General features: G+C 40.8%; 1 protein-coding gene across 5 annotated transcripts in view; it reads left to right on the top strand.

The window, feature by feature from the left end:
• The window catches only part of FHOD3 (formin homology 2 domain containing 3), a 645,457-nt gene that overhangs the window by 341,967 nt on the left and 288,696 nt on the right, over positions 1-14,794 (top strand). For all 5 annotated transcript variants that reach the window (XM_059728584.1, XM_019479159.2, XM_014611417.3 and 2 more), the window contains one exon: positions 3,600-3,705. In XM_059728584.1, coding sequence (XP_059584567.1) covers positions 3,600-3,705 — 106 coding nt within the window. The remainder of the gene's footprint in view (positions 1-3,599; positions 3,706-14,794) is intronic.

The raw sequence follows: 14,794 nt of genomic DNA, 5'->3' as shown, positions 1-14,794 counted from the left end.
TTTCTTAATTGGATTTTAAAGGGGCTTCTTTTCAGAAAAAACATGCCAAACTATGTTGAAAAGAAAGATAAGTATAGTTTTGCCGTTCTACCATAGCACTGTTTACAGACAATCATGAAACAACAAGTTTGTGTCCATTCTGTTAAAGATTTAGAGTGGGGATAGTAAGTGTATGAGTGGTATTTAATTGTCCAGCCACCACTGAAAGCCAATAGGAGATAGGCTACTAAATGCCTTTTGGGCTACTGAAAATCTTCTCTTCACTTTTTGAGGGCCTGAATTTGGGCTTAATGAATTCACAGAAGTCCCATTGTTTTCAGTACCTTTTGCATCAGATGTTTTGGCATCTCTTGGGTCCTAGCTCTTCTAAAAAAGGGTATTTTAGGTCTTTTAATTATAAAGACAGTCTAGAAACAGTGCATCAGAGTTATTCTATTTTTTCAGTATTTCCAGTTGTGCTGGTCTGTTCACCCAGAATGGCTTTTCTGTCAACCCAAAGTTACTGAAAATCATACTGTTTAGGAAAAGCTTGTTCTAATCAATATTTCTATAAAGGTGTGCATAAAATAATGTTTTAAGCAAAATATATTGATTATTGGAAAAAACAATTATTAGCCAATTTTACTGACTCCAGTTCTAATTCCTGTTAGCAGTAAGAATCTGGTTACTCCGTTCTTTGTATCTATGAGGTCTTGCATTAAATTATAGATCCAAGAAATTGCCATTAAAAAGTCAATTTTTACAAAGAGTTGTTATAAAATAACATTTCATGTCCTAAATATTAACATCATCCTGCCCTGTAAGGGGAATGTTGTCTTCAGGATATCTTTGTAATGTACCTTTTAGGACATGTAAGATGATGATTTTAAATATTTGGTAGTGTTAGTTTCATAGTCACCTTTCATAAGTTATATAAAGCAAAGTTAATAGCACTAAATCAACACCTACTCATAATTGGGCTGCTTTTATTTCACTACCCAGATGTGGATTTAAGTTATTGGGATACATTGTATCTTGTGTCCTTTTTTTTCAGTTGATATAAAAGTGCATGGATTATGGAAGATTTATTTTGGTAGTGTAACAGCTGGTATAAAATTTTGGGTAGGTTTTTTTGGCACTTTGCCCTGGGATGCAGATTTTAGTAATGCCTGTTTAAAACATTGATGTGAAACATTTGATGTAGCATTAACAAGCTCAAGCTTCTTAGGCTAAGTTTCGAATGGCTTCCAAAGGCCCATGACACTGGCTGGGAATTGACAGGCTTCTGCATGCTTTATCCTTGAGCTCCCAAAAACATCTGGAGGGTTCTTCCTTTGTAGGGGTCTGGCCATAGCTGTAGAAGTCCTTGTGCATGGCCTTTGTGTCAGGCAAAGATTTCCCCATGCTTGGGAAATCCTCAGTCACTCCGTTCGGACAATTTTGAGTCCTCTTTTCATTTCTGGAATGGCACAAGGAGAGTTTAATGTGAACCAATATCTCATCTGGCCCAAAAAGTGTGTTGAGGTCCTCATCTTGTATATATAGTCTTTGATCCACTGAGGCAAATTACATTTTCCACAAGCTGAAAAGTTGCCTCTGCATGTGCTTCTTTAAACTCCGACCTCCAGCATTGTGCAATAGAAGTCAGACTATAGTAAAAGTGTTCAGTATACACACAGTGGTACAGTTTTGTGGCTGGTCCTCACCGTCCTAGTACTGCGCAGCAGTAAACATAATGCCAAAGTACTACAATTATACTTTATAAAGATAGAATATCATTCATATATGAAAGAAAAGAATACTTGTATGTCCTCTTTAATAAGTCTGGTGCTTATGGCTATAGTTTAATACTTGAAATTAAGAACCAAATGTAACTGTCTCTGTAGTTTCTGAAATTTAAAATCACACGTTTTTCTTACCACAGCTTTTACTGTTTAAGGAAAAAATAAAATACAGTTATAAGCCACAGAAAAGTAGAATTTGAAGCCAAAGACATTTTCCAATCCATTATTTATTTTTCCAAGCCTTTATGGAACGAACTGGGGGATGAGGGTCTGACTTTTGTTTGCTTCCCCTTTTTATCCTTTTCAATAGGATAAATAATTCTTATCATGTAGTAAAATGTCTTGTTTGATATCTTTCACTTCTTCCTGCATTGCTTAATAACAATTTTTTCCTATTGTTTCCAGCTGCCTCAAGAATAACCATTGCATACATTTTCTCCAAAATATCTTTTCAGCTTGTAGATATTCTACTTACAATGAACAATTAAAATTTATAGAAGTCTGCAGTCTAGTGCAGTGGTTCATAACCCTTTTAGACTCAAGGCACCCCATATTATACTCCAGGCACACACTGGAAAATGCCAGTTCTTACCTTTCATCATTTTTTGACTACAGAAAAATAATAGAGCAACTGTTTTGTTGCAAAACACTCGCAAAGACCACAACAGATCAGAATGCTTATGGATTCCTATTTGACATTTCTGGGTTTATCTTGTGAATCATGTAGGTATTTGCCCACCTAGGAGTGCTAATATTGAACCACACCCTTAAAATGATCTCATGGCACCTGGTTGAGAATCACTGCTCTAGCAAATGTAGAAAATTCAGACTCCTGTAAGTGCCTTGTCAATATAAAAGACACTTCTAAATCTTAGATGGCTTTGCCATTTTTTAAGTCAATGTGGACAGTCAATGATGCAACAAATCAGTCCAAACAAAACTACATATCTATTTTAATTTTAGATTTTGGCACTATTTTCCTGAAGGCAACTGCATTTGTGAAGATAATGATTGCTATCAGTCATCTGTTACTTTGTGAGAACATGTATGAGTATTTGTAATAAATAAATTAATAATCATTGGTAGGTAACACACCATCCGGCGATACTCATTTTTCATTCATTGAGAAGCAAGGTTCTCGTAACAGTTTCACATTTAGTAATGCTCTGCCAGGTAATTGATCTAGTGGTACTCAATTAAGTGTCTAACAGCTTTGGGTATATTTAGGTAAGTAAACTAAAAACTGTCACCTTCTCTTATGTTCTCTATTAAATTCCACATGACTTTTCTATGATGATGTAGGAGAAAAAACAGCAACCCCATTGTTAAATTTAACCTTTTAATTTCCCAGTGAAAGGCTAATGAATTCCACAAATATTGTGATATGAGTTTTATGGCACTCAGTGTATGAACTTCAGTTGAAAACATGCCAAGATTCAGGTGGTCTATTCTATTTGATATTGCTAGGGGGACTTTTGGGATCACAAATGGAGGTCTGTTTATGAGTTTTGATGAGATTGTAGTGTTATGTAGTATGCATGCAGCCCATTAGAAAGGAAACAACCAAAATCAGGAGCCATTGTCATAAAATCTCAATCTTCCTTAATTGGCTCAAAAGTGAATGCCTGCTTTCCCCTGTTTTGCAGGAACACATTTCATTCTGATTAAAATGTCCTGTGTGATGCTGTATGGAGTATGCTTGCTTAATTCATTTGAAAGAAAGTAAAAGCTGCAGGTCACACATTTTTCCTTATATTTCTATGACAGTTCATTTTCTCATCTTTGAGTTGTAATGTTGTATCTCCTTTTTCCCCCCCCCTTTTCCTCTTCTGGCAGGATGACAAGGATTTGGTTCATGAGTTTGTTGTGGCTGAGGGCTTGACTTGCTTGATAAAAGTGGGAGCTGAGGCTGACCAGAACTACCAAAACTACATCCTGAGAGGTACAGTAAATACAAAAGCTGTGTTTTGCTTCACTCAGTGTCACTGGCAGATCTGCTCTGACTTAATTATAATATGCATTTAGACTTCCAAAGATTAGGTGTTTATAATGGTCTCCCAGTTAATTACAGGGGGTTTTTTTATGTGTGTGTGTTTTTGAAGGTAGGTTATTTTAAAGCAGTTGAACATTTTCTAGGCACAATGTACTACCAGGAACTTTAAAAAAAAGAATTGCCATTTGTCACTGCCTGGAGGAGCTAAAGTGTTTAAATGTTCTCTTCCCTCTTTAACTTCTTCCTATTGTCCTATTGACTACTTCCTCAGTGTTTTATAATGATTTGAGAAAGCTTCAGTTACAACCTTGCATCAGACTACAGCAAAATGGAGCAGAACAATATTATTTGTCCTGGGAGTTTGATTGTTAGTGTGGTCTTGAACTAGGTAGATATTGCCATTGATCAGCCCTTGTCTCTGGGATTTGGTTAGATGGAAAGTCTACTGCACAGTTTGTTCAAGTAAGCAGGTAATTAGATGTATAAATTCTGTCTTTTGCATTTGCAAAACTATAAGTGCAAGCCATTGCTGCCAAAGGTTTAAAGATTTAGCCTGTTGAGTCTAGAAACCTTAGGCTTATTTGCTTTGTCATTTCCCTTATCTTGCCCCGAAAAGCAGAAGCTAATCTAAATTGAAAGCTCATGTGGAAAGTACTGGCTATTGCTATGGATTGGTTTTGCTCTACTTGTAGTCCCTGAAAAAGGCTGTTGGGCAAGGACAGCTGTTCCTTTCTTCCTACACAGAAGTACAGAGTGACTAGGAAGACATTTCTTTCACAAGATCTCTACAATGGGAATACTTCCAGTAACAGTACCTCTTGGAGAAAACAAGGAGCAGTCAAGGAGCCTGGTTTGCCCTAATAAAAAAAAAAAAAAATCACAAATTCTCTGATAAAACCCCCAAAATACATGATTAAAGTGAAAGGCCCTGCACTCCTCACCACAACATCCCTGACCCTGCTCATGCCCCTTGCTCCCCACCCACAGCCCTGCTGGTGCCCATCACACTCACCCACAGCCCCCTGCCAACCCCAGCCCTGCCAGGGGGGGGCCCCAGCTGCCAGAGCTATGGGGCCAGGGACCTGGGTCTACAGCCCTCTGCCCCTGGGAGGAGGCGGTGGCTGCTGCAATGGAATGGAGCACAGCCCAACCTCCCCCTACTACTGCAGACTCAGGTGGGGGGGCAGCTCCCTGCTGCTGTGCATACTCCCAGGACCCCCAGATTTGTGGGAGGTGGGCATGGCCTTCTCATTGCAGGCTCAGGCTCCTGTCCTGCTGCCTCCCCTGGGGCCTCTGCAGCCCATCGGGTGCAAACTGGTGCTGCAGGGCACAGAGCAGCCATGCAGGGATCTCCTTGGCATTGTGAGCTCTGCACTGCCCTGGTGATGTATCCCCTGCATGCTCATTGCTGTTGCGCGGGTAGGGGTCGCATTGCCAGGGCAGCATGGAGTTTGCAGCATCAAGGAGATCCCCGTGCAGCCCCACTGTTCCCTGCAATGTTGGGTCACACCCACGGGGCTGTAGAGGACCTGGGGGGGGGGGGGGGGGCAGCAGGGCAGGAGTCTGAGCCTGCAGCAGGCAGCCTGTACCCGCCCCTGCCTCACACCAAATCTGGGGGGCCTGGATCCCCTCTTCCCCCTGGGAGTGCACACAGCTGGCCCCATGCCCCCCAGATGAGCCACCCATAGCTCTGTCCTTCTCCTCACTGGGGCCCTGCGTCTGTGCATTGTGGCCTCAGCCCCAAGCCCCATGCACTGCCTGGCTGGGCAGCAGCACCAGCCCCAGCCCTGCCCAACTCCCTTTCTCCCTATGGGGGCCTCATTCCCTGCCCCTCACCACTTACCTGTGGGAGCTGCTCTCCAGGCTGCCTGGTGGCCATGTACATATAGATGCACATGGCACACCCTTCCTTACCACCCTCCTTCCGCTCCCTCCCAGGCCCTTGCTGGGTGTAGCTCTTTGCCAAATTGCAAAATCCTGTAAAATGAGAAATCCGTATTTGCTTCTGTTAAAGGGTAAAAACTGTAGTTTTCTCCATTTTTCCATGGGAAACAGAAAACCTGGATGCCTGCTCATGAGCACCTCATTCTAGGGTGAATGCACCATTTAAATGCTCTCCGATTGCTGTTCATAGAGTCTTTTAAAGCATCAGCCTCGTGCTTTGGCCTACCTAGAAAACACACTATCTTTCAATGGAGGAGAAAAAGACATCTGCATATATAAACATTGTAGAAGTACCAGGAACTCTTCATCTGCAATTATTTAAGGCATTATACTTGAGTTGAAAGCGACCTTTACTTAAAGTAAGAATGATGTTGTAGCTGGTATGGTTCAGAAATGATGTGAGGGGCAAGGATTTCTTTAGGTGATATCTTTTATTGGACCAAGTATGTCGTTGGGATAAAGTTAGACAAGCTTTTGAATGCAATACATTCTTCCTCAGGTTTCTGATTACAGGGAGCTAGGCACAGCATAGTGAAAAACAGGAGAGGGAAGGGGATGAGAGGAAAGTACTTGCAGAAGAGACCATTATAGATCAGGGTGCTAATATTCTTTTTGAAATAAAACAGGACAAAATATTGTCCTATGTCTGCAACAGTAACAGCACGATATTCCTATGAGGTTAAGTTCTATATATTTAGGTAATCCACTATAAACTACAGTGAGGTTAGACAAGTGCACAGAAAATTGACACATGAAGTGAAATAGGATCTTCTCTTTATAGCTGTGGGAAGTTCTTCAGAAATAATTAGCACTAACTTCAATGGGAGAATTGGAAAAGGAAATAAAAAAATACATTAAGTCTGGATTAGATCCCAGAAGGAATGCTTAATTAAAACATATTTGAGGTACACTAATACGTTTAATTTCTTAATGTGCAGCTTATCTAGTTTCACATAGGAACATTTTGTATGTACACATTTTGCTGTATATATTTTTCCATGGACTTCAATGGACTTTGGACCAGCCGCTTGATATTGGTATTTGCAGCCTGTGTATATGAAGCTTGCCTTTCAGTGATCATGCCAAGAAAATTAATGAACCTGTTCCCTCCTTATCAACAAGGGATCAATTAGTCATTAAAAGTAATGCCAAGGTGTATATAGTGTAGATCAAAATATAAGGTATTTATTAGGGCTGGGTGCCATATAAGTCATGTCTTAGACTAGATATTAGTTGTTTTTAATACTTTGCTGAGCCATCAAGCTGCTGTTTCTCTCTGGGTATCTTAGTATTATTAGGTCTAGTAAGAAAGAATTAGCTGTACAGCTTTTAGCATTTTCCCATGTCTGTGTTTTCTTTAGAAATTGAATTTAAGTCCTGATTGACTTTCAGGATGTCTAGAGTTCGTTATTACTACAAGCCTTTGTCAGCTGTTTTTCAGTTCCAGGAACCAGTGTGTGCTTTCTGAACAGGGCAGTATGTGTAGTGAGATAAAGAGAGGGTTGGAACTACAATGTAGTCAACCCTATCCAAATATATGAGGAGGCTGATGAGAAGAAACACTGAAGTGTACATCATGTAAGAGTAACATATTTCTGACATTATTTTTGGATAGCTGCAGTAAATGATGTAAAGCTTTTTTTTTTCTTCTCCACAGTAACTATGTATAAATCTAATATGGTATTTTTTAAAAAAATACAGCTCTGAAGTGCTGGTTGTGTGTAGTTATTTAGCGATATTTAAAATTGGGTTATGATCAGAACTTAAGAAGCTGAGCCAAGCCCTTTGTGGGATTTGAACACACTCTGCAGTTACAGAAATATGACAACAAGGTGTCCTTGTGTCTGTTAGCCCAAGTGGAGTATACTTTACTACCTTTCATGATCCACAAAAGGATATGATTCCACACAAATTACATAGCCTAAATATATTGTCCTGTAGATTTAACCAAATGTACCCTAATTCTGTCTTTAATGTCCCTACACATTGTGAAAGGTTGCTAGGTACTGCTGTATCACCTGATTTTTCCACATTAAAGCATGCAACCTTAACATATTTATTTTTGAAGAAATAGCATTAGTGTTATTTCTAAGAGATTTATATAGACTTGAATGCCATCGTCCATATTAGGAGTTAGTTTTCCAAAAGTAAGTGTTAGCAGGGTGGTGTTCAACAGTCATACTAACATTATAAGGTAGTTTAATGCCAGTATTTGCTTTCAGAAGCTAAAATGTTTTCATAAAGACAATTTTTGTTTTGTTCCTCCACTCTCCCCAGAAGTCTTATTTCTTGCTTTTCTCTGATGCTCCTTGTTTATGAACGTAGATTTACTTACTGACTTTTAAGATAGAAAATGCTGCCAAAAGAGTGACTAAGTGTGAGTCTCCAGAGTTTCAGTTTCTTTAATTGTCAGACAAATGATAGATAAATGTGCTCTTAATGTCTGTAGAAGAGCAATGAACCAAAGACAACAGTTGTAAAGTGTTACCTTGCTATATCTCTCCTAGTTCACTTAGGAAGCATCACTGTCTGTAAATATTACTTGGAAATTGGGTTTTGTTCTGTTCATTTTTCATAGATTCATAGATGTTAGGGTCGGAAGGGACCTCAATAGATCATCGAGTCCGACCCCCTGCATAAGCAGGAAAGAGTGCTGGGTCTAGATGACCCCAGCTAGATACACATCTAACCTCCTCTTGAAGACCCCCAGGGTAGGGGAGAGCACCACCTCCCTTGGGAGACCGTTCCAGACCTTGGCCACTCTAATTGTGAAGAAGTTCTTCCTAATGTCCAATCTAAATCTGCTCTCTGCTAGCTTGTGGCCATTGTTTCTTGTAACCCCCGGGGGCGCCTTGGTGAATAAATCCTCACCAATTCCCTTCTGTGCCCCCGTGATGAACTTATAGGCAGCCACAAGGTCACCTCTCAACCTTCTCTTGCGGCGGCTGAAAAGGTCCAGTTTCTCTAGTCTCTCCTCGTAGGGCTTGGTCTGCAGGCCCTTAACCATACGAGTTGCCCTTCTCTGGACCCTCTCCAGGTTATCAGCATCCTTCTTGAAACGTGGCGCCCAGAATTGCATGCAGTACTCCAACTGTGGTCTGACCAGCGCCCGATAGAGGGGAAGTATCACCTCCTTGGACCTATTCGTCATGCATCTGCTGATGCACGATAAAGTGCCATTGGCTTTTTTGATGGCTTCGTCACACTGCCGGCTCATGTTCATCTTGGAGTCCACTAGGACTCCAAGATCCCTTTCCACCTCTGTGCCACCCAGCAGGTCATTCCCTAGGCTGTAGGTGTGCTGGACATTTTTCCTCCCTAGGTGCAGCACTTTGCATTTCTCCTTGTTGAACTGCATCCTGTTGTTTTCTGCCCACTTGTCCAACCTATCCAGGTCTGCCTGCAGCTGTTCCCTGCCCTTTTTTGTCTGCCCCATTGCCAGAAGAGGGAGCAATACAACACAGGACCCTGCCTTGTCTTCTGGAGGCCATGAAACAATAATAGTTAATGCTTTTTCCTTTAATTTATTTTGGCCTTGTTGGATATTTAGAAAACAGTGGTTATTTCTCCTTATTTAATAACCATTGTGTCTGAATTTAATTGACAGCTTTCCTTTAAATGAACTGTAAATAGATGTCCAGGAACAGAGAGATTAATTTTAACCCACAAATACTTGATGAAATAAATAGAAAGCTACAGTGGCTCCAAATGACATTTGTATGGAAGATATTATAGAGCTGAAATATGCTCAGAAGTAAGTGACATAAACATTGGCTGAAGGCAGGGCAAGATGGCACCTTAGAGACTGGGTTAGAGAGGCCCTCTTCCTCTATTCTTTGTATTTAAATTCCCTTCTATTTAGAACCTCTGCTTTCTGCAAACCTATTCATAGCATCTGATGAAGTAAGCTGTTGTCCATGAAAGCTCACGCTTTTTTAAACTAGTCTTTAAGGTGCTACTCAGCCTTGCCCTCTGCCTCATTTTATACTAGCATGGCTAACTACCTTTCTCTGACATAAGTACAGAGCAGGTCAAAAGTCTCCTTAAGTCTCCCAAAAGCTTGCTTAATTTTTTTTCCCCAACTATTTATGTTGGTCTAATAAAAGATATCAGATTCACCCAAAGAACCTTGTCTCCTTAAGTCTCCAAAAGTCTCCAATTGGACAGTTATTAGTAAAGGATGTTTCCCTAGTCTCTACTGAATGCCCCTAGCTACTGTATTGATGAACTTGCCAGGTAGAGCCAAACTCTATGTTGTTCCTGCAAAATGTTAATGAAGGACAGCAACAGCAAAGCAAGTGATGTGATGGAGAAATCAGCAATTACTAGGGTTATTTAATTCTGTGAAAATATAAGTCACCCTAGCCATGGTTTCCCTGGCATTTAAACTTCCAGAGTGAAGCTGATCCTTTCTTGGTATTTTTATGTAAAACTCCTTTTCTTACAGCATTGCAATGACTTCTTTTTAACAACAAGAAAATAGAGGGGAATATCCATCATTTATATGGATTAATTGTGCTTTACCCTTCAGTTTTTGGAGTGTTTTATATTTCTTTATGGATAATCTTTCTTTTTGTTCCAAAATACTAGTCAACCAGCTCATAATAGAATTTGAATGCTGTAGCCTTTGTCATTTTCCTTTATGTTGGTTCAATACTTTTGGAGGAAGGAAAGGAAGTCATAACATTGTGCCCTTGCTGTTACTAAAGGTGCAGGTACATGTAAGATGCAAACTGTCACTGTTCCATTAAGCTTAGCAAAGTCTTGATAAGTTTTACCTACTGAAGATTGACCCCTGAGTTAAGAGCGGAGTAAATTTTCACAAGGAAATCTCCCTTTTACCTGGCTTATCTGAGTCCTTGTATCCTTAATTTCCTAATTGTGAATTCAAATCAGTAGCTACAGGTGAAGGTTTTGAGTTGGCACCTGGTTTGTTTGGGGTTTTTTCACACACAAGTAGACACCTAAGATGCATCCCTACTAGGGGGAATGTGTGTTTCACCAGAAAAAAATATCAGTGACACATACTTGTGTCTCTGCTACTTGTCCCCAGGGAAACCCCCTGCACGTATGCTCTGACACAGGGCAAGCTGCCCCAGATGGGGTAGGGGAGGCTAGGGCCAGCACCTGGACTGACCCTAGCAGCCTTACGTGGGGGGCATCCTGGGGCTGCAACAGTGATGATCCAGGCATGCAGAACCTGACTGGCAGCCAGAGCATGGCTCTGTTTGGCCAGGCTCTGGTTTTGGGCGGCACATGCTGCCACCATGTGTACCACCCATCTTTCTTCTGGCACAGTTTTTTTTGACAGTTGGAGATCCTGATGTCAAAAACCACTGCTCTGCAAATTAGCAGTGTGGCGAATGCCTGCATGTGTGGGTTGTGTTGCCTTAAGCTGCAGTTGCATGCTCATGCTCTCCCAGATGGGAAGCTGAGTCTCTGCTTAACTAAAATGCATAATATATGTATGAAGACTAATTACCAAAACTCAATTTTCTTGTCATATATTTCCAGAATACTTTTAATGAAAGCCTGCCAGAATTCTGGACCATAATTTTGTGTTCAAAGTCTGGATGAGAGGGTGAGGGAGAGTGCATGTGGATGAAGTGGGAAGTAGGTTGAAGAGTTCACTTACATTTTGAGAAAATATTAAGCTGTTCATGGGACCTTAAAAGTAGCTTTTTTAAATCTCTTCGTAGGTAAGAGGCAGTGTAGTTCAGTGAATGGGGCACTGGATTAACATTTTAGGGTCCCTTTTTTCTCTCCCCTAGATTCACCCCTGATTTGCTGTCACTTCTGTACACTTTGTTTCTCCACCCAGTCTGGTTGCGTTTTCCATTTATTTAGATAGCTGTTCCAGGCAATCTTACTCTTACAACATGTTTGTATATTTCCTATAGCCCAGTAAGCTGCTTGGTTGAGACTTACTATGACGGAAATAATAATAAGGTGGAATCATCATTTCTTAGTCCAAATTATCGTTCCTGACTAAATATTATTTTTCTATTTTTAGTTGGCAGCAGTAAACTTGAAACTTGAAAATAAACTTGCAGTAAGACTATAAGGCTAGGGACAGACATTACACATAAACCGGTTTAAGTGATCAGAAACTGGTTCAAACCTGTAACAGAACAAACGTTCAATGCACATAAACCAGTCTGAAAATGGCCCAAACTGGGTTGAGATAAACCTATTGAATATAGTATCAGACTTAACTGATTTGGCTCAAACTGGTTTATGCAGTATCTGTCCCAGACCTCTTGCTGTTTTAAGTTAAATCAGACTCCCAGTATCCCGGCATGCTCTCTGAGATGGGCTCTGCTCCAAAGAGCTGAGTTGGCCCCTCCCCTCTGCCCTTTAGCTGGAGCAGGGGTGAAGCATGGCCAGACACTGGCTTGCCATGGCCCCTGAGGCAAATTCCTCCCTCCAGCCCCTCTCCTGCTTGCTAGTAAACCCTGCAGACTGCAGCTGGGTTTTGCCAGCCCCAGCCATACCTCCATGGCTTTTCTGCAGCCAGACAGAGGTGGAATTAATTCCTCCCTGTGTCCAGCTTGCTGGCAGCCAGGGAGGGGATTAATTCCACAGTGACACAGTGGTCCCGGAGTGGTGGGGGAGGGGAGAGGCAAGCGAGTCCCCTGCACCTGTGAGCCCAGAGCTAAGACCTGAAGACCAGACTGAGAGGTGGGAAATATAGGCAGAGACCTGACAATCATCATACATATGTGCTGGAGATGGAGTTAAGGGAAGTTGCAGACAATGTCTGGCTGGAAGTTGCAGACCAAAGAATGCAGAGAGCTACATTTACATTATAAAGCAGAACCTGTAAAACCTAAACAAAGCCTTTGAGTGCCTGGCTGTAAGGAGACACTGCCCTCAGGATTAGTCAGATTTATGCAAGTCTTTCTCTTGTCTTCCTGCTTTACATTTTAAGTTAGACTAAGTTATGTATGCTGTGTTTTACTGAGATTTACCTTAGCTTAGGTGAATATTTTTGGTAGTTCCCTGTTGTAAGTTTTGTAATTTGCTGTGTTCAATACATGCTTGCTTCAGAGAGAGGACTTTTTACACATCCCCACTCCTCAGTCTGGCAGCAGCTCCCCCTGCCCGCAGGCTGGTGGCTGGCATCCTGTGTGTCATGCTAGCCCTGGCTGGTACCTGGCCATGCCCCCTCCGCTCCAGCAGGGAGGGGCGAGAGCCTTGGAAGGTGTCTCTCTTCCCTCCCCTTTGGCAGTCATAGTAGGCATGCTCTAGCGCCCCCCCATCTTTTGGCTTGAGTAACATTTCCTGATTTAACAGAGAATGTCTGTTCAGTTATTAATCAGTTTAAGCTGCACAGCTTAGACTAACCTGCAAAGAGTGAATCAGTTCAGGCTCAGGGTTTTTAAATGTCTGTCCCTAGCCTAAGAATCATTCTCTAGTGAGGGAGAATGATGTAAGATTGCCCTGGAGTGCAGATCTTGACTTTGTCTTTCCATTGTTGTAAATAACCTACAGAGAACTTTTTAGAAACATGGTCAATAAAAAGTACTGGTCCTATTATCCAAATCTAAAGCTGTCTCACATATGATGTATTAACTCTTCATATCTGATTTGGTTATTGAACAGAAGAACTGGATTGCAGCATATTTTCAGTGTGAATTCTGCAAGAGGGACCTACAGCTGATCAAAGTCAATGACTGTCATCTTTTGACTGTAAGTGGGCTTTGGTTCAAGCACTAGGACCTCATGATGTACAGGAGATAAGGAACTAAAATCTTCTGACAGGTTAGTTAATAGGACTACTTTTGAATGAATAGTCTGACTCCCAAAGATAATGAGGCATTTCAAGACTGTTACAGTAGATATTAACATGTCCAGTTTTTTTCTCTTGCTAACTTGGGGCACATTGAAGGTGCTTACTGAATTAACATGGTTAACTCTCATTGTGCTGCTGTGTTTTAGGATTACATTTTATGGTTGTTTCTTCCTCTCTAAAACAAAACAAATCAAAACAAAGCATGAACTAATAAAAACCGTGTTCTAAGACTTTGTAATTACCTATTTTGCTTTTTTCTACTGACTTTGAATGAAATCTAAATCAATTTTACCAGATTAAATGGTTTCAGAATCACTTGGCATTAGTCTTAATTTCAAAAGTCTTGTAGTTTGTGGGTGTGAATAACAATAGGTAAGTAGTGTAAACACAGAACCTGTAGTCAAGCCACGAGCAGTTATGCCGATTTATAAAATGGGCATGTGATACCGCTTTGGCACCATCTTTAGAGCATACATCTCTGCTTGGACATTCTGCGAAATTAGATTCTTGAAACAGGTAAGGGCTTTGGGCATATTGTAAAATGCCATGTGACTGATATCTGTCACAGGCACTCAAAGAAAGGCTGTCTGATGTTTTGCAAACAAAAAACAAAAATGGAAGCAAATGATAAAAAGCCTCATGTTCTAGTATCTAGACACTGAGTTGAGAGTGTTTTCTGCTTCAAACCAAGTTGTGCATGAAATATTTGCTTTTTTAGTGATATACTCTTTCTAGTTGGAATAGAGGAGGTGGAACAAATGGTGTTAGTTGCACCTATGGTGCATACCTCATATAAATATAAATATTCTGATTCAATAAATGAACTGATAAACAACTGTAGAGTACATGTAGGTGTGTCTCACTGAGCAATCGTTATGTGGCTCTGAGTTGACATCACAGCACAACTGGCGAGTTGTAGTTCAAGTGAACTAGTGAAAGTAGAATTAACTGTCAGTTCATCTGAATACCATTGTATTATTTTCCCCCTTCCATGTAAATGAGCATGCTAGAAACTATCCAGCAACTTTAGAATTACCTGCTGAATACCACAATGAAATACTGTAATGGGAACAGTCAACATGTTATTGGACAGAAGCTTAACTGCAGCTCTCATTTTCCAAGGTCTAACATCAAAACTTGCCACTCCTCCTCTGTCAGCCAGCACTGTTCCATTCAATACATAATTATGTAGTTTCCGGATATTTCTGTAAGCATTCAGAGTGCCCATTATGAGAAGTTCTTTGATTTTAAGATCATATGAAATCCTCAGTTAATCTCAAAACAAAAACAGCATGGGCA

This window comes from Alligator mississippiensis, chromosome 5 (genome assembly GCF_030867095.1).
Source record: "Alligator mississippiensis isolate rAllMis1 chromosome 5, rAllMis1, whole genome shotgun sequence".
In the NCBI taxonomy this organism is placed as follows: domain Eukaryota; kingdom Metazoa; phylum Chordata; order Crocodylia; family Alligatoridae; genus Alligator; species Alligator mississippiensis.
This window is presented reverse-complemented; position numbering and strand designations above follow the sequence as displayed.